We start from the raw sequence: 21,179 nt of genomic DNA on the forward strand, positions 1-21,179 counted from the left end.
GACCATTGAGACTCCAGGAGGCGGGAATTGTAGTGCTTTCACAAACACAGCTACAACAAGCTGGACATAGAGCAGCACATTAGTACCAGCACAGTAAGACACGGGCAGAGAGAGAAAGGGAGACTGTCGCAGGCTGTCATGGTTTTAATAATCTTTTATTTTCCCAGGTAACGGTACATTAAGTCCTTCCCCCACCCCCCTTCGCGCCGTCATCGCCATCGAGGTCATCTGTCTCCTACTGTTGGCGGACGCTATCCCGCCTCCTTTCGCCTCATTTGATGCAGGGTGTGTGGCTTGTCTGAGAGTGGTGGGCGGGCATTGCCTCTGTGCCTGTCTGTACGCCATCGCTGATTGAGCGACTCTGGCTATGAGGGGCGGGGAGGTCTGATATCCCCTCCAGCACCTGATTGGTTTGGTGTGTCCAAGAGTGGTGGGCGGGCGTTCCCTTGGCGCCCGTCCGTATGGCGTTGCTGATTGAGCGGCTGTGGCTATGAGGGGCGGGGAGGGCTGACATCACCTCCAGCACCTGAACTGTAAATTGTAAGTACCATAAGCGACAGTAAGCGAACGCAGCAGCGGGCGACAGCGCATGGGACACCACGGGCAAACAAATACAGGCGACCCTTGATATACAACCGGCCTGACATGCAAACAACTTGATTTACGACCAAAATGTTTGTTTTACGACCAACATCTTGCATTACGACCCGAATGCGGTCACGTGTATCCGCTTGTGCGATTGTAAACAAACAGCCGAGAGCGTTCGTAAGCGTCAGTGGGAGCCCAGATACATGTGTTTGTGGACGTAATTTCGGTCAGTGCAGTGATTTATATAATTTATTTCGATAATTGCTAAGAAAGGAAGAGAAGGTAGCGAAGGTAAAGAAAGCGATCACAATCGAAACGAAGAAGGACATTGTGCGGAAGTGAGTGGTGTTTGTGTGACCGATCTCGCTAATATGTACAGCATGTCGAAATCCACCATCTCGACAATTTTACAAAGAAAAGATTTGTATAAGGAGGCTCCTTCCAAACAATAACCACCTTCCATTTCATTCTCCTCCTCCTCCCCCCTTCCTGCAGCTCAAAGATGTCAAATTAAATGGTGAGTACAGTATGAAATTGTTGTTTCTGGTAGGCTAGGCACTTTTTATAACTTTTTGGTTAGTACATTAGAAAAATTATTGGTGTTTTGGTAAGTTATGCACATTATACAACCCTTTTTTATTATGAAAAGGTTAAGTAAGTGTTGCTGTGGGAGGTTCACAATGCATTATGGGTATTTCCATTATTTCCACTGTATCCTTTTACAACAGCCTTGTTGGACAGCATTTGGACTATTAGACGCACCCTCATTTTCCCCCCACTTTTGAGGAAAAAAAAGTGCGTCTTATGGTCCGAAAAATACGGTAGTTTATGCCTACATTTTGTCATACACTACTAGAATATGAAAAATGTGTGTTTTAAAAACGTGCTTACACAGATTACTGTAGAAACGAAACACACATAAAATGCGTGTGTTCCAAATAACAATCTATTTTCACTCTAAAACTACTTCACTCCCAGATAATCAAGGCATGAGCTGGGAGAAGTTCGTGCATGTTCTAAGTCAGTGGGGGGATGGAATAGTCTGCTGTTTGCAGCTTGTATTTATCGGCACATTTAGAAGACAAAAGACGATGGTGGAGAGGTGCGAACGGATTTAAGAAGCAATTTAAGGTGGGACAGATCTACGAGTTTTTTCGTAGGCTCTGGTAATTCTAATGTTAAAGGATAGTGGTTGTGCAAAACAGGTACTTTGTCGTGGTTTGTGGTTTACTCAGGTTTTTCAGAAACTAGGACTTGTACACATGTGACCCAAAATTTATTGTGTGTGTGGTGGGGGTTTCCCTACAACTTTAGTTCATTGTTTCATCTTAACATGTAAGGATGTATGTATTGTATGTGACATGTACTTGTAACAACAGATGCATATTTGTGTGCCATTGCAGCTACAGTTTTACTCTTTATTTATTCAGAGGAACTTCCTTTTTGTGTTTTATATGTTAACTCATTTATTTAATTAGATTTTTATTATTAATGTTATTAAAAGTAATTGGCAGTTTGATTTTCTTACTGCTGATCTGCAGAAATAAAACACAATGGAAAGTAATAATTATCATAACCATTAGGCAGTTATTTTAAAAATGTATGAATTAGTCACAAAAATAGGTAATTGTAAATACTATAATGAAAATGGTCCCTCTTTACTCCCTAAAAAGGTGCACCCACAAACTGCTATATGTGATAGATTTCTGTCGAAAATACTGTATTGCATTTGATTGGAATATTTTTCATTTTAAAAGCACGGATTGATTCAATTTAATCTCCTGTGTGATACTTAGACATTGTGTTTTGAAAAAGATCTAAATAACTGTTTATGGAGGAAATAAATTAAATGATTTATATGAGAAAGTCCAGGCATTGTCTGTCAACAACAAGCATTCTAAAGAATAGATAGTCCCTGGCAAATGCATTGACTTATAACATTGGTTTACAAAAAAACAACAAAAAAGAACAAAATCCACCAACATGCTTTTGCTACACAAGTAACCATTTCAAATTTTTAAAGGGAACATTAATAAATCTTATAAAGGCTTAAGACAGTGTATTTCAAAAGACAATTTCTTTTTAGTTTGCTTGTGTTATAAACGTTAGAATTAGGACTACAACTAGCGGTTGTTTGATTTGTGTGTCTGTCCCCCAATCCCCCAATTCAGGGCAGTTGTTTATTTTCAAAGTTAGAAAGCTAAAACATTTAAGTGTCGACAAAAGGTGCCTAGGGTGCATTGTTTTACTTGTATCCTCTAGATGGCAGCAAACATCATGACTTGAACTAATTGTTGCATATTTCACAATTTTTTTTTTCCCCCCTTTGATCCATCAGTAGAGGTATGGTGTCTTTACTGAGAAATTAAGAATTCTGACATCAGATAACCCCACTCATTAGCTGTATTCCTTGAGACAGCATAGCTGGCACATGGTACTTAGTTCTCTGTGAATTACAAGCAGTGATTTCTACTATTGCAGCTAAACAGCCATCTGCCAATCAAGCTGCTTACCTGTGACAGAGCTTACTGCACTGCTGCATATATAGTGCTGATTACATACTGTATTAAATTTTAGAAAATAGTTAGTTTGTCATATGCTATACTTTTCCCACTGTTAATTAAAAAATGTTATGTTTTTCATCAGTGTCAAAACTAGTTTTCTTCTTAAATAAGTTAAACATCAGAGTTTATTGCAATTCATTTTAGGAGAAAAATAATCGTGGATTTTATGTGCTTATTTGTGGTTGCATAATTGACTATCATAACTGGAAACCCGTCTGTACTTGTTTTAAATGTGCTGACATTCATTTGAGATGAACCATACAGAGAATAGTGTGATGATGAATGAAAGGCTTGCTTGATTGTTTACCACAGCTTTCTCATCTTCATTTTTGTAGATACTTTCTGAAAGGGGAATGGGCTTTGAAAATTATAATTCTGCACAATGTCTCTAATAATTTACGATTGAATAATATTATGATGGAAGGATTTTGAATTATTGGTCTTCTATTGGAATTCTCTGTGCATTCCCAGTTTGTGAGTGGCCACCACCCCATAGATTGTGTTAATGAACAGCTCACCTAGCTAGTTTTTTTTTTTTTTTTATATAAATATGGCACACTATATATTGCTTGTAAAGTAAGTCTGACCCAAAACAATTTGTACATTTGCTTTCATACTACAGTACTTTCATACCTGTTTCATAATGTTACTTTTGTGAGCTTCGTATTAATTTGATTTGGACAGGGGTGTGTGTGTGTGTGTTGTATTTCAGTTACAGTAGCTTTTACACTTTGTGGTCCATTCTCCAAGTGTGATTGTTTTCTCAGCAGTAAACTCTACATGCTTAAAATATAGTATGGCATTTGTATGCAAAGCTTTACATGTTTTGTGGTATACATATCCTTAGTAATTGGCTGTTCACATAGTTTCCCAAATTTTTGTGACCATTGGGCTGAAAAGGTTATTCAACCCTGCCCCACAGCCATTCAAATATGGTGGCTGCTGCATTAACAAGGCCGCCCCGAAAACATGAGCAGTCCTAAGCAACATTCCAGATTTGTTGTATGCGGTCTTGTATAATTCAGTTATCGACTGAGAAAACCCAATTTAATGGGTATGTTTTAAAGGTGTGAAATACTAGTCTTTATATGGCCTCATTAATAGCTTATCATTTGAACTAGTTTACAATTCAGGACATGATTTTTTTTTAATATATAAAGCTAAAAATCCACAATGGGAGAAAATGGATTGCATATCTTAAAATAGTCTTTTATTACTGTGCTTTCAACACTTAACAGACAGTTGGACAAAAACCTAGTATAAGCAGGCTTAAAAAGAACATCCAAATAGTAAAAAAAGACTTAAGACCAACACCAAACTGGAAAAAAGGGGAAATTCAGAATATTTCAAATGGGCCGCCTTCAGGGAACAACTAATAGGTTACAACCTACAGATGTGCTGCCGCAATTAAACTAAATTAAGCCTTGTCCTTTGAAACAAACAATTGGCACAGGTGACCCAACTTCTGTTGCTTACTTAAAAACACCATATGTCTTAAAGCTGAGTTGGAACAGATTTTTACTACACCCTCTGAAGTACTACTTGGACAATATTACACTATGGAAAGTTGTAAATTTCAGTGATAATGGCAAGAAAACCACAATTAACTGATAAAATGAGACAGAGCATTATTACTATTGGAAGTATAGGCATTTCATTTAGAGAAATCAGTCTCTGTGAGTATGGTGTCCTAAACAATCCAAAGGCAGTTGGAAACTGGTAGAAACTCTGATAGGAAGAGATTTGGCAGACTCAAAGTCACAACCCAATCCAAAGACGTTTCTGAGGGTCACCAGCTTGCTTCAAGCACAGCTTAACAATGGTCGAAAAAAGCTTTCTACTGTGAATAGGAGAGTTTGGTAATAAGAAACCCATTCACTAAAGGACAAAATATGGCCTGTAAATACCGGCTGTAGACTACTACAGACTGGAAGAAACTCTTATGGGAACGATCAATCCAAAATTGAAATCTTCGTTTTATTATGCAGAGTTTTTTGTACACTGTTGAGTTGGTGAAAGGATGGTTTAGTGTGACACTAACTGTTAAACCCAGAGGAGTGAGTATGACGGTGTGCGGCTTTTTTGTGCAGGTCACCATCTCTGCAATTAGCAAAAGTGACTGGCATTCTGAACCAGAATGGTTACAACAGTTTGGCTGTGTTATTAGTAGAAGGTGGCTACCTTTGATAAATAAAAATTTTTTAAATAAAATTGTTTACATTTAGTGATTCCTTGACTTAAATTCTATTTGCCATAGTTTTTGTTCAGTGTCTTGATTTCATGAAACATTAAGACATTAAACTCTGTGCATTTCCATAAAAACTGAAAAAACTAAGGTGTTCTAAAACTTTTGACTGTGTGTACATTTATATGGTTAGTCAAGTCTTTTTGCAAGATACTGCTAGGATATGTTCTGGTTGTTTCTGCCTCCAAATTAAATTAAACAAGTTTGGCTGAGTGAATGGATGGAATGATAATTTTTAAAATAGTACATTTTCTTTCTGGTAAATTCTAAAGGTCTTGTTTATGCTTTAAAACCAGTTGCTGAGGAGGTTTAAGAAATGTTTGCGGTGTATTTGTCTGGCTTTAGCAATGAACAGAGTGCGATAAATAACTATTATTTCACAGAATTATTTGATTGGTAAAGAACCATTCAGATATCACATATAACTATGCAGCAGCAAGAGAGCAGGGAAGCATGCTTCTAGTACTTAGTTGACTCTCACTTATAACCACACAGTACAGCAATTTACAGTCAGCAAAGAAAAATAGTAAATTGTGAAATGAAAAGAATGAAATGTGCATGTGCTTAAAGTAATGCTGGGCTGTATGACCAAAATTCTATATCACGGTATTTTTCAAAATTATACCGGTTTCCCATGCATGAGTGGATGTTAACCACATTTTCCACTGCAATTACTGGCTAAGAATAACCTATTCCACTGTCATGAGAATTGTACATTGTACAAAAAAACATTTTAATGTGCACACAAGTATTAATACAGGTTTGCATGGCCACGTAAAGTGATAGTTTTCAAGGGGGTGGCACTAATGAAGAGAAGGAATCACACCGCATGACAGATGCAGTCAAAATATAGAGCCTTTTTATTGAACACAGTTTGCAAACAACTTAAACTAAAATTTTGAAAACATATTTTCAACCATCCAAAGAGGCATTTAGACTTAGTGTTAATTTTTGGATTGCACTGAACATGTCTTAGAAAAGGATTAAATAGTAAATATTTTTTGTAAACCAACTACACTTTGTTAATGTTAACAATCTCTGTCCACTGACATGTTAAAGTGACTTTTTAAACAACTTTACCATCATTAAACTGCATAATATTTAAACTAATAAATAATAACAATACAATAAATAATAGTGCAACTTCTAGTAATAATAATACTATTACTTCCAAGACTTCAAAGCCCAGGTGTATTACACAGTATTCACCAAATTAAAATAAAATAAAACAAGTGCAACTTGGTGATGACATCTTTACCAACTGAACCATCATTAAGGCAAACTGCATTAATATGGGCCTTGCTTGAAGATAAGATTAATTATATATATATATATATATATATATATATATATATATAGTTAATGTATGTATGTAAAATAAAAACTGCAGCTTGCATTTGTAATGCTATTTGTGGTATAGCCCCACAGAAGCGTATTAGGGCTAAGGTGAAGAAAAAAAAAAACTATATGTTGAGATTAAAGTCGACATTTCCACTTTATTCTCATAGTTTATTTTGTCATTAAAATTGAATGTTGTAAACTAAACTTCATCCTAAAATCAATGTTTAATTTACTAGATTTTCTTAAACCCCGTCATAAGTTAATGTAGCACATTAAATGCTTTGTGTTAAGTGTTCCCCGACCCAGTTGTTAATCGCTACGCGCTTCTTAAACTGACTTTTCGTCTGCACTAAGAAAAGGCTCCGGCAGTGATCGCTGCACAGAATGCATTCACTACATGATATTCGTGCTCTCTGGTTACAAAATTACTATTACAATTACAAAAAATAGTACCTTAATATTCAAAAATTTCAAAATATTTCAGTCTTAAAATATAATAGCAGAATCTGCAGAGGGCTTTATTGTGCCGGAAGATTTTTAACTTAATTTAAACACCACCTGAGAACAACCTTCCTGTGTCTGGCCTGGCCTGACCTGACCTACAGCACCGTTGTTTGAATTCAAACCTGATTATAGACCATTCTGTTCGAACCTGACCTGAAACCAACTACCACCAACCAAAGACCAAGTAAAACCTGACATTCCAAAAGTGCCTTGTCAGACAAAGTAGAACTCACTAAAACCCTCAGCAGCCCCCATGGAACCCAACAGGGCTAAGTCAACGAACTCCATTTCCCAAGATGCCCTGTGGGAATCCGTTGCAATGGCATAACTCATGGAGTGTCCCGGGAGAAGCAAAGCCCTGTCCAAGCTCTCTCCCCCTGTCCTTTCATGCTGTAGATGTCCTGGCTGGGTAAGGTTTTCCTGGGTGGCTCCCCTCACACAATTTAGTACCAAAAACACGAATGCAAGTTTCAATTTATCTCTATCTCTAGTTTTACAATACTTTAAACAATACCTCCTTCTTAAGACAATTGCAGCTGGCACTAATGCCAACATTTAGATTTAGCTTTAAGTCTAGTGCAGTTCTTCATATCCCTTGCATTTTACAATATTGAAAGACAATGTGGCAAAAAGCAACAGTTTATCTATAACTGCTTGTTTAACTCTGAGAAGGGCAACCCTCCATTTATTGGAAAATGCAAACATTCAGCAGTGTCACATAACTTTGGCGGAGTATGTACAATTCCAATTCCAAAAAAGTTGATAGATACTTTATTAATCCCAAGGGGAAATTCACATACTCCAGCAGCACCTTACTGATACAAAAACAATATTAAATTAAAGATTGATAATAATGCAGGTAAAAACAGACAATAACTTTGTATAATGTTAATGTTTACACCCCCGGGTGGAATTGAAGAGTCGCATAGTTTGGGGGAGGAAAGATCTTCTCAGTCTGTCAGTGGAGCAGGACAGTGACAGCAGTCTGTCGCTGAAGCTGCTCCTCTGTCTGGAGATGATACTGTTTAGTGGATGCAGTGGATTTTCCATAATTGATAGGAGCCTACTGAGCGCCCGTCGCTCTGCCACAGATGTCAAACTGTCCAGCTCCATGCCAACAATAGAGCCTGCCTATTGGGATGCTGTGTAAAATGTAAATAAACAATGCAATGATTTGCAAATCTCATAAACCCATTTTTTATTCGCAACAGAACATAGAAAACATATCAAATGTTGAAAATGAGACATTTTACTATTTAATTGAAAAATACTAGATCATTTTGAAATTGATAGCAGCAACAAGTCTCAAAAGTTGGGCCAGCGACAAGAAAAGACTGGAAAAGTTTTACTAAAAAGAAATAGCTGGAGGAGCAATTAGGTGAATTGGCAACAGGTCAGTAACATAATTGGGTATTAAAAGAGCACCTTAGAGTGCTGGAAAGGCACTGTCAATGCTGAAAGGTATATACAGGTTTTACAGCCACATATACTCCCATCCAGATGATGTCTTTTTCAGGGAAGTCCTTGCATATTTCAGCACGACAATGCTAAACCGCATACTGCATCTATTACAACAACATGGCTTTGAAGTGGAAGAGTCTGGGTGCTGAACTTGCCTGCCTAATTGAAAACATTAGCACATCATGAAACGAAATTATGACAAAGAAAACCAAGAACTATTGAGCAGTTAGAATTCTATATCAGACAAGAAAGAGACCACACTCCTCTCTCAAAAGTCCTGCAACTAGTCTCCTCAGTTCGCAGATGTTTACTGACTGTTGTTAGAAGATGGGCTGTTACGCAGTGGTAAACATGGCTCTGTCCCAACTTTTTTGAGATGTGGTGTTGCGTGAATTTCAAAATGACCTTATTCTTTTCTTAAAATGATACATTTTCTCATTTTAAATATTTGATGTTTTCTTTCTTCTCTTGTGAATAAAATACAGGTTTATAAGATTTCCAAATCATTGTATTCTGTTTATATTTACATTTTACGCAGTGTTCCAACTTTTTTGGAATTGTGGTTGTAAGTTAAAAACAGAACTGCAGGATGCTAGCACAGACTATATGGACAGAAACTTTATATTAAATAGCCATAGATTCTCCATAATATTTTGTCAACACTGCATTACCAATTGAATTAAATGTACTTGACTGTTGAGAGTTCTCTTAGAATACTTGTGTAAGATGTAATTAGTCTCGGAGTTGGCATTCCTAGCCTTGGAAGATTGAGCTGTAACTGAACTGACAATCTGTTTGAGAGTAAATGAAAAAATGACCCTTTTTTGTTTAGGATCGCAACAATGAGAGACATTCAGCTAATATATGCTCAACTATTAATATATGCTGTATGTGCCACAATTTGGTTTTTAGAATGATTATTTAACACAACTAAATAAATTTTCTTGTAAGCGGAGACCAGAATAAGTTTTAATATGGTAGTTTTTCTTCTCACAAACCTATAAGCTATTGGCAGCTGTTGTGTTTTTTTTATCTGCATAAGAACAATTGTCACAGCAGCAATTTCCTAGTATTTGTCTCTATATCGCCTATGTGGTTAGTTGTGCAATTTGCATCTGTTTCATATAATCATTGTTCAAGTAACATCTCCTTTTGCAATTCCTATAATTGGTATGGGCAGGCTAGGGGTGGATACCTTGAACCAGGTTTTTATCATCTGTCTGATTCCTTTTTATTTTTTTTTATTTGTCATGGTAGATTGATTGCATGTCTTTCTTCTTGGGAGAAGAAAGTACCAATTGTTTCAGAAGCTCAAGAAATAATGTAACAAATGCAATAACCCCCTTTAAATATTTCAAAAGAATTACGAAAAAGAAGAAAATATTTGATTTGCCTAAAGATAAAAGGTCACAGTGTGAAATTACAAAGACATATGGATATGTAAGGTATAATGGAGCTCTCTACCATTTCTTGACATACATCTGCAGAACCATTCAGTGGCTTAATGTACTTAATGATAGTGTATCACAGAGAGAATGTGTGGCATTGTTCTTAATGGCCATCAGTTTTATCTTCCTCCTGTTCTGCTAGAGATGATAGCAGAGGAGAAAATGTGTCCCTTAATTGAGTCTTCCTTCTTAATCAGATTTGTTGATTCCCTCTCTTGAAGCGGTGTTGCTGGCCTAATAAGCATACCACAACATAAAAAAATCAAACTTGCCATCACAGAATTAGAACATGTAAAGGTTGTTACTTTCCAAATTAAAGTTTACCAGTCTGCTCAGCCCTTTCTTGTATAGTTCTTAAATGTGTTGCTAGACCATTGCAGCCTGTTGTTGATGTGGACCCTCAGGTACTTATTGCAATATACAACCTCCACATTCACTGTTTGAATACTCACTGGGCATAGAGTCTCTTTGGTGAGGCAAGTCAATAACCAGTCTTAGTTTTGCTGATGGTAAGTCACAGACAGTTCTTCCTGCACCACTAAACAAAGTAAACTTGCCAGAGGTGCTTTAAACACACTTCGTTCTCACTGTGCTGCACTCTTAATGCTGAGATTGTATTCTTCATATTAAATTAGTATTAGTTTTTCATTTTCAGTAACAAAAAACTGATCCTTGCTGTCTTTTGTGTGTCCTAAATAGTCTTCTGCAATAAAGAGATTAAAAATATATTTCAGAAAATCCATTTAACTTTGCTGATGTGTTATATATCAAAAACATTACAAATACTGTATTTTTAACTGTATTGTGTTTTCCTGGGGAATAAGTTTCCCCAACCTCTTTAAATAAATTAAAAATGATCTGTACAGTTATAGGGCTATTAAAATATAGGATTTAAAAAGATGTTCATGTCTAGGCGACATTACACTGTATCTTACAGGGTATTTTATGTACCATTGGTGTCAGAATTCAAACATTATCACACCGATTGCACATCAATAAGAATTAAGGCTCATATTAAATTTTTTGTGCACTTTCATATTTTGTATTTTTTATTCTCTTAAATGCTACAGTGTGAATGATTAATGCTTTGCTCCCATTCAGAGTTTCCGCTAGTTCTTAAAATCACTAGTGCTCTTTTTTTTTTTCTTCTTCCATAATTATCTCATTATTGCCACTACATAGTGACATATTTATAGTTACGTTGTCAGCCCTCCAAGTGCAGCCTTAAAATGAATAATAGCAGTATGTTGTGATATTCTCAGTTTACACTTGAGTATTGCTTGGTTTCAGCCATTCTGAAGTATTTTATGAAGCAACCCAGTGCATCTGATTTTGGTTTTGTATTTAAAATAGAATTATTGTATTGTCCTGCCAGCATTATGACAGTTTCAGAGTGCAAAGTCAGGTTTCAATTCCAGTGAATACTCTAGTATTTTTCAACCTCAGTGTTGATGAATTTAATCTTAATTCATGGTGAGTCCTCCCGTGAACCAGAGTACAACTTCTGATTTAAAGTAAAGTTAATTTCAACTTTTCTGAATTAATGGTTTACAGAAAATAAAAATTATAAATATTCTTTAAAGAAAAATAAACCCTAACATTAACAAATCTCCTGTAGTTTTTATTCATACAGGTATTTATTCTTTGAAACTTTGTTTAGAGCAGTGACGATGGGTATAAGAGATGGAATGATTTTATTGTCAGTAGGCAATTGAAATATTATAAAGGTGGTTTAAATTGTTTTAGTATCTTTGTAAATAGTTTGAAAGCCATTGATATCTGTATATAGATACATATTTTACCTGCATTGTATAAATTGTGTAGTTACTGAGAACAAGCCAATAGAGGAGTATTGAGCTGAAGGCATTGTACATAGTATTTTATTAAGCATTTTATGAAAAGTTTGAAAGTATGTTTGTGATGGGAAGGCATTTTACTTATATTAGTAATAGATACAGTAATGAGATTGTTCTTTATTCCTTGGCACCCTTACTATAATCGGGTGAACAATTAAAATCTTGTGATTGTTATGACAGTAAGTGATTTTATAATGGTGGATTTGCAGCCTTGCATTGATATTACGATGAAGACAAGATGCCACAAAGTATTTTATTAAACTGCCTGGAGATTTTGTTTCTGAACAAATGACCAATACATGTTTAACTGCAGTTTGCAGTGCAGACTGACTTTATTTCTGTATGCTTATGTGCAGCACTCCTGAAGCATAATGGGCTACCCTCCTATCTGCAATCGATCAGTTTTGCCAGGAGAAATAAAGGGCAGCAAAATACTGCTGGAGAGAGAGCTGCATTAAAAAGCTGGAGTGGAGTGGTTAAGCCAGCAGGTCCTTAAACCACCCCCAGGTCAACGTCATTGAACACCAAAGCCGTCTCTCTCCCCCCACCACCTCCACCCCTCCTTCCTTTACTCTCCCATATACTGCTGGTGTCATTCATTCAGTGCCAAGATTGCTTTATTAAAAAAAAAAATCCATTGGCCCTGGTTCAAACAGGAGTACAGCTGGGATGTGTTAAATTTTCGGCAGACTGCCCTCAATTTGAGATGAGTTATAAATAGCACTGTTGTCGACTTCCTTAACTATGGCAGAGTGAGGTAAAATTCAGGTTAATAACCGTGGGAAGCAATTAAACTTCTGTTAAAAGGCAAAGTAGTGGCTTTTTTCTTTTTCTGAAGAGATGTATTCTGCTGTGCTTACACGAGGGCATGTAATTCATGTAGCATGTATCTGGTCTCTTGTCCCCCTGCCCGCTTTCTTTTAAGGGTAAAGACAGTTGACCAGCAAATATAGTCATAAGTGCAAGACCACAGCAATTTGCTGAAGCATCAAGTTTTTTAAGACTGGAAGTGGTTAACATTTGTATGTTTTACCATGCCTTGTAATGCCCAATCAAAAAAAATATTTCTGTGCTGATTGTATAGATCCAAGTTTTGAATCTGTGCTGGGGTTTGTGTATATGTATTTTCCAGTCTGAGAGTTTGTGTTTTCACTCTATTTTTTCCTGCATGGTGGTGGCAAAATCTTACAGTGCATGTGCAGATTTTGATTTTTTTTTTTATGTATCCATGTTGTATCTGTTACTGATGGATGGTTCCTGATCTGTAATCCTAAATAGAATTAAAAGGTAAAGAAGTCACATTTTGAGTGCCACTATTTTAATATTTGATGGAAAAGTACTTCATAGGTATGGCCTCGCAATATATTTTAGAAGAGTTATTTGCTAATTTGAACTAGCAAATGACACTTTGTTTTTTCTCTCTTCTCAGCCATCAAGTCCAATGGACCAGATGGGAAAAATGCGAGCCCAGCAATATCCTGGAGCGAGTCCATACTCCCAGCAACCTCAGCAGGGTCCTCCACCTGGACCTCAGCAAGGAGCCTCCTATACGGGTCAGGGATATGGACCTCCAGCTCCACAACGCTATCCTATTGGCATTCAGAGTCGAGGCCAGGGAGGCATGGGAGGCATGCAGTATAGCCAACAGGTAAAATATAACTGAGCTGCTTATACTTAGTCACTGTGCATCAATGTTAAGGCAGCTATTTGTAGTCTTATGTTATCCCTTACTCATTTATCTTTTAAAAAATAAATAAATAAATCGGTTAACAGTCTTGCTTCATCTTAACTGTGGATGTTCAGAAATAATTGCAAAATGATCACTATGTAATCATTTTATTATTACATTATTATTACATTATTATTCTTATAAGGAATTGTGACATTTTTTGCTTTTCTCTAACCCCAACCATAACTTACTTATCTGTGGGAGAGAAGCGAAAGCTTTAGATTCATCAAAAATTTCAATCTCCAGTTTTTGACGGATCTCAACGTTTTTGGGTCCCCTGATACCAAAAACATTGTTATCTGGGTGATGCGTGTGCGTGTGTGTGTGTGTGTATATAACAGTTTCTTGAGGACATACCACAGTAGAGCTAAAAAGGCTGGACGGAAGAATACCAAACTCGAACCTTAAGCCTGTTATGAGATGGCGATGTGCCGATTAGTTTTTGAGCCAAATTGTGCCCGAGAAAGAGGCACTTTAGAGGAACCCTCAAATACTGTAATTCTGTGATTATGAATTTTTCTTGTCAATTGCTATTATAATAGCCTATTTTAATATCAGAACAGCATCTGAGTGGTAAATTACTGAAATGTTCTTGGGAACATTAGTACTTTGTTCCTAGTGCGCAAAGCCTACTGATGCTCATATCTGAATTTTTTTGTTTTGTATACTTTGAACAGTGAATCTGGTGCTTCCCTTTGGCATTAATGAAGTTAATTTAGCTTTGTTGACATAGGCAACATTGTTTTGTGAATTTACACTCCCAAATTGCATTGTTAGCATTGAGACCACTTTGTATTTGGATGGATTTGTTTGTGGGTTTGGAAGACTGCAAACAAGTAGGTTCTGATTGCTTTGTTATCTGTTGTTGTTAGAGAAACACTTTTTCCTCATGTGGGTATGTTTCCTCCTTTAGGAATCACATTGAATTACAGATGATCAGTCAGTGTTGGCCATGTAAAATTCCAGATACAAAGAGAGAGAATAACCTGTCAAAGTATTATTTTACCAAATGTGTTGCTTGGCTACTTATGGCAGGTAGTTATTAATGTGTTTGACAGGTTTTATCCTATCCTCGTGTCCATTGTTGCCTCAGTGTTTTGAGGGAGAATCACCTTCTCCTCATATTCATTTGTCTCATAAAACACAACCTGCACATTGCAGTCTCTCAAATTGACTTACGAGTTTCTGGTAAACATTGTATTTTGAAGGTAATGTGTATGTGGATGCTTAAACCCTTTTCACCACAAATGTTTATTCCATACCTACCTAGCCTGAATATACATTTACAGAAGAACTGAAAGGAATTGTTTCTGTGTAATGGTGAAATGTATCAACATTAATTTCTACCAACCACAGCTGAATTCCTCTCTATCCATTACCTCCTTAAAATTTGCAATGAACATTTCAGTATTTTTTTTTAACTCTTCAAATTCTTGACTATTGTGTATAGTTATGGCATTTTGGATAAAATGATAAAATTCAATACAATACGTTTTTTCCAGCAAATTAAGTAAAATTTGTTTCTTGTTGGAAATGAATAAATACTTTGATCCAGTAACTTAAATTGGCAACTAAAAATAATTTTTAAAATAAATGTTGATTCTTCTTATAGTGTAAGGTATGGGGCAACTTGGTATGGCTAGCTAACCTAAATCTTGTGTGAGAGCTACATGGGTTCCATATTTGTAAAAAAAAAATTGTTAATCATTTGGCATTTTTAAGAATATCTTAAATCGATAGTTTTAAAGTAGTTATTTTGATGGCTGCTGAAAGTTTTAAAAGGGACTTTGCTCTGTTATAAATACCTGCCTACTTAGATGCTAATGTAACTAATCCTTCTGACATGGTATTTTTTTTAGTCTGCTTACATGAGTTACATTGCCCAACTTTCAGTTACAGTGCACAATTGTGTTACAGACCAAAATATTTATTCACCTTGTAGCTAGACCAATACAGCTTCCTTTTATTTTACTATTTTACATGCCATTAAGTGACATGACATACCCTTTTGCATTGGAAAATGGATTAGGAGTGGTAGACAGTATTAATAAAATAACTTAAAAGAATTCTTAGGTAACACCAAGGAACTAAGAGAAAGTGATCTAAGGAAAGCTGATTCCAGCTTACTTGACTGCTTATGCCAATTTAACTTACTGGTAATTGTAGGCCAGAGGTGCCAGTCCATGTTTTGCTTTATACAGCTTAACCAGATTTAAAGCACAGCTCTGTCAAAATGGAAGAATGTTGTCTTATTTTGATTAAAGAAATGTAGCACCTATCACACATTTGTATTTAATGAGCAACTTCTCCCTTTTCACAAAAAGGTTGGATGTAATTCCTCATTTCAGTTTGATTACTTGAGAACATTGCACATGCTGCGCAAATACAGGTTACTTTTTCTATCACTCCATTTTTTGCAGTGCATTTCACTCAAGGAAAACCACAGAATAACAGAACTAACACAGCCTTTGCAGCTTTATTGTCTTCAAGAAATTTGCACAACCTAACTTTCACCATAAGGTGCACCAAACCTGTACTTTCTAGCAGTGTTAGTGCTTTTTTTTTTTGATGACGTGAAGCATTAATAACAGTGCATAGTAAATTGTGATCTTATTGTTAAGGTTCAACTTCAGCAAAATCTTAATTTGTCAAGTTGCATTGTAATGCTGCCATTGTAGAAGTAAAGGCAGTCATAGTGTTTGATACTCTGAAACAAACATGGCGGAATTGCAAGGGAGTCAATATTTTTAAAATCATTCATGTCTGTAGTGCAAAAAAAAGTATCCAATATATGGAAGTGGGTGTAAATTAATTGTATGATATATCAATTGAAACACTGAGCATGAAAACAATTAGCAAACCCAGGCTGATCTGCAGAAATTATTGTAATATCTGACCACAAGTTATGCTTCTTGAATGTAGCTCTGTAGGAATTTTGTTTAGCAAACACCTTGCTTGACATACAGGGACCATGTGCGTTTCCACCTGAAGATTTATATGTATATAATTCGTTAACAATTAAAATTGAGAACCTGCTTTTAGTCGAATAATTTTACATTGTTTCTGCTGCTGATTTTTCTTTTTCTTTTGTTGTTTTACATTGATCAAAGTATGGTAGCTATCTGTAACTGACATACACAGTGCTAACATTATACACTGTTGTATTTTTCCCTTTGCTTAGTTTATCACACACAAAGAAAAAAAGGTTTCATTCTTAATGCACAATATAGGTTGTGAGGAGAAATGTATTACATTTAGTACTACATTTTTGGTTTTACAGTGTAATATTGCAGTCCGTGCTATATTTTATTATGAGAGTACATGATCGTATTTAATTACGATCTGAAAGATTTTTCCTTTATCGTTGCATTATACTTCATGTAGGTAGATACTTTATTAATCCCAAGGGGAAATTCACAAATTTCATATTGAATGCTGAAATTAAAAATTTACATAAGTGTAAAAGTTATCCCACTATTTTAGTGGAATTTCTTCCACTTTCTTTGATTATTTCAGGTTAGTTCAATGCAGACTCATTTAAAATAGCAATCCTTATTAATTTTACTGCTGTCATTATCTTAGCAGTACAAGTCAGGTGGGTTTAATATAATTTAATTTTTATTTAAATGAATAATGCATCCAGATGTTCCGTTCTAAGCTTGTCATTGCTGATATATTGAAGGAACTGACACATTGTTAGTACTGAACATGTGAGTGTGGAAATTGAGTTCTGGCAAGTTGGGTAGTTCTGCATTACGACATTTCTGACTATATAGAAGGTTTTAAAAACAGTACTTGTTGTCAGTACAGAAATGTTCAGGGTGCTGTCCTCCATAATACATGTTAGAATCATACATTTTACTTTATCTTGGTGATGGAGTTTTGGTAAACCACATGTGAACTATATCTGATTACTGCTTTTTATGTTTAATAATGAAAATTTATAACTGTAGTATGGTATTATGGTATGGTATAGTGTGGTATATTTCCCCATTTTGGGCGGCTTTAGCTACCGGAGAAAGAAATGGGTCCATTCACATTCACAGTTTTGCCTTCTAGGAACAGGGAAGGAAACAGTTTGTGTTAGTAGAGTTAAATACAATCGGTATTGGTTGGGGGATGTAAACATGAGTAGAAAATGCAAATGTAATGAATTAAGCTGTAAATTCATTGGATCAGATTCAAGTAAAGTTAAATTTATTTATAAAAGCACATTTAAAACAACAGATGTTGAGCCAAAATGCTGTACAAAGGGGCAGTAAAATAAACACAATACAACCAGTAGTATAAAAAGACTGTTGCTAGTACATTCATACTACACTGAAGCACTCTTGCTGCTTTGATGAGAGCACCAACAATTCCAGCATTATAGAAGATCCTCCACTGCTGCTATCTTCTCTTATTTGCTGTAGCCAACTGCTTCCATAGCCTCCTCTGTAGTGAGTTTCAATATGGTAGGCTGTCGGGTTGCTAATTTGTTTTTTCTTTGCAAATTGTATCCGCTAAAAATGCTGTTAAACTTTGTGGTGTAAATGCAATGTGTGTACAGTGCATTTACAGCCTATCTGTATACGATCAGGGTGTAAGTGCCTAGTGTGCATTGGCTATTTATGACTTGTTCAGTCACATGGTTTAAATCATGGTAATGTCCATTAGGTTTGGGGGAGGTAAGGGCATTGTTGTTTTGATCCATATGTACAGTTGTTTCACAAGTCATTTTATAAAAATTGTAAGTGGAAAAGATAATTTTGTATGATTTGTTCAGTTGATGACAATAATACATTGATAGTACCAAGATTATTGACATTTTTTTCTTTGTGGTCATCTGTGTGAGAACTGTATATGAAATGCACTCGCATTTATATACATACAGGAATGCATATGTTCTTTTGATTGATGGTTATTAGGTGAAACTTGAGAACTGCTGTGAGGCTTGCCTGTCAAATTCAAGTCCTAGGTTTTTTTGTAAGTCCATAACTGGTAGCCACTACGCTCTGAGATATTATTTATTGAAATATTATTGGCACTATGCTTCCAAAGTTATTTGGCATACTTTTAAAGTAAACTTAAATCAGATCATGTAAAAACAATATAGTTTAGAATAGCTGTAATGGTGTCACGTTATTAATCAAAATAAAATAAATGCCTGGTCGATTTTTACGAATTTTTTTTGTCCACCTAAATGCGGTACTAGTAAATGATGAGGTATCAAAATGGGCAATGGGAGATTGTGGGAGTTGAGGAGCCCCACACACAAATGGACGATATTGCTTAATTTTAGGATTGATTAATGAAAATTAGAACTTACGCTTTGCATACTTTTTAATCCATTCTAATCCCTCAGCGTTAAGCAATAAATTATCATAAATTAAGGGCTGGGTGGCCTTAATAATATACATTACATTACTGGAGTCCATCACTTGAAAGATCAAGCAAAACTACTAGCTTAAAGTAAATGTGCAATATTATAGTTTGCCTTAATTAAAACATATAATAGATTTTTTAGATTCAAATCTTTATATTTGGCTTGCTTGTGTATTTTAGTCAACTGGTAATCTATCAAATAACAAATGTTGTAATCACAAGAAGTCTCGCAGCTGTGAAAAATTCCTTGCTAGTAAGTTCTAAATCATTATAGTTTAAAAAGGTGAAAACCAGACACCTTCTGTATTGTTCTTATTGTGTGGTAGATGTACACTATCAGTCAAAAGTTTTAGAACACCTAATTTTTTTTTAGTTTTTCTTCAAATGTAGTCAGTTGAAATGCAATGAATGGCCTACAGTAGTGAAAAGGTAAGCATTAAAACACTAGAGGTTTAAATTTAAAGTTTGTTAGCAAAAGTGAGGATAAAAGGAAATGGGCCTTCTTCAGGGAACAATTAACAGGTTACAACCTACAGGTTGTCTGTAGAAATTAAAGTACAGTGGAACCTCGGTTTGCAAGTAACTTGGTTTACGAGTGTTTTGCAAGACTAGCTAAAATTTTTAATTAATTTTGACTTGATAAACGAGTGAGGTGTTGCAATACGAGTAGTATGTATACGCTTTGTCTGCTGAACGTCATGTGATCACAACTGAACTGATAGTGGTTCTCTTTCTCTCTCTCGCTGCGGGATTGTGGGCAATCGTCTCCTATCCTCCATCTGAGTAGTCGTGCCTCACTCATAGTCAACATCCGTATGAGCTATACTGTTTACTACAGCATTGTGACTGTGTGTGTGTGTGTATGTGTGCGCGCGAGTGTGCTGTGATGTGCGAGCCCCGTCTTGCACCCCAAAACACAAAGCTGAGTCTCAGTACTTTAGCAACACCAGCTTTATTCAGCTTGACACAACAACAGCGCGGTTATTGTAGCGGGATCTGCCACTCTCCTATACACAGACACAGCAGTCAGGCAGGGTCGTGGCCAAGTAGTACTGTGCCCTGCGCATTTATAATGTTCCTTGTACCTTGTATCACCCATCGACGGCAGGCGCTTATAGCATGTCCGCGATCTTTTCGGATTCGCTTTTACGGTGAACTGCTACAGCGCTGGGAGACTGTGATTGCTTTGGGACGCTCTTCCGCATGTTGTCCCGTTGGGTGGAACCCCACAAGAGTTTAGAAACTCACTCACACCAGCCATGATTCTTTTCAAAGGTAAAGTGCAGGTTAATTTGTTTTATGTATTTTTACTTTATATTTTATATTAATCATTTTTATATGAATAGTTTTGGGTTGTGGAACGAATCATTTGAGTTTCCATTATTTCTTATGGGGAAATTCATTTTGATATACGAGTGCTTTGGACTGCAAGCACATTTCCAGAACGAATTATGCTCGCAAACCGAGGTTCCACTGTAAATTAAGCCTTCTGTTGATTATTTACAAACACTCTGCCTTCTTAAAGCAGAGATGTAGATTTTATTTTAAATATTTTTTGAGACTTGCTGATTATAATTGTCTTGCCATAGTGTTTGCTGTTAAATGCAGTTAGTTTTCAGATTACTATCTTGGAACAACAAATCTCTAAAGTGTTTTCAAGTATGTATGGTTAATTTTTGGAAGTTCCTTCTGTGTTGGCAAAAGACAAATTTAAACTCTTATCTCTATCCTAAATTAATGTAACACGGACAGATTTGCTATACTTCTTCTAGTTTTTCTGTTCATCTCCTGTTCATTCAATCTGTCTAGTTGTTTGAGCAAAGATAAGTTAATTGCACCCTGTATTTGGGATAGAGGATCTCTTTAAGAAACTGTGTTTAAATAGAGATTGTGTATTTGCTCCTGTTAAAATGTTTAGTAAACGATAAAGTCCTTTGAATTTATTCTGTTGAAAAACCAATTTTGTTGCTGTATTTGAGACGAGCATTTATTCTTTTCAAACTTTTTCCGAATAAGTGCATGTGCAAGTGCTCTTTGTAACTTTGAGAAATGTGCTATGTCCTGTGATGCCTTAAAGAT

General features: G+C 35.9%; 1 protein-coding gene across 2 annotated transcripts in view; it reads left to right on the forward strand.

Annotated features, from left to right (window-relative positions):
* Window positions 1-21,179, forward strand: part of arid1ab (AT rich interactive domain 1Ab (SWI-like)) — a 159,156-nt gene that overhangs the window by 57,753 nt on the left and 80,224 nt on the right. Inside the window, exon 2 of one of the 2 annotated variants that reach the window (XM_028818693.2) lies at window positions 13,437-13,655. The exons of the other annotated variant lie outside the window; for it this stretch is intronic. Within the exon in view, the coding sequence (XP_028674526.2) occupies window positions 13,437-13,655 (219 nt within the window). The remainder of the gene's footprint in view (window positions 1-13,436; window positions 13,656-21,179) is intronic. 2 annotated transcript variants of the gene reach the window in all.

This window comes from Erpetoichthys calabaricus, chromosome 14, assembly GCF_900747795.2.
Source record: "Erpetoichthys calabaricus chromosome 14, fErpCal1.3, whole genome shotgun sequence".
In the NCBI taxonomy this organism is placed as follows: Eukaryota; Metazoa; Chordata; class Cladistia; order Polypteriformes; family Polypteridae; genus Erpetoichthys; species Erpetoichthys calabaricus.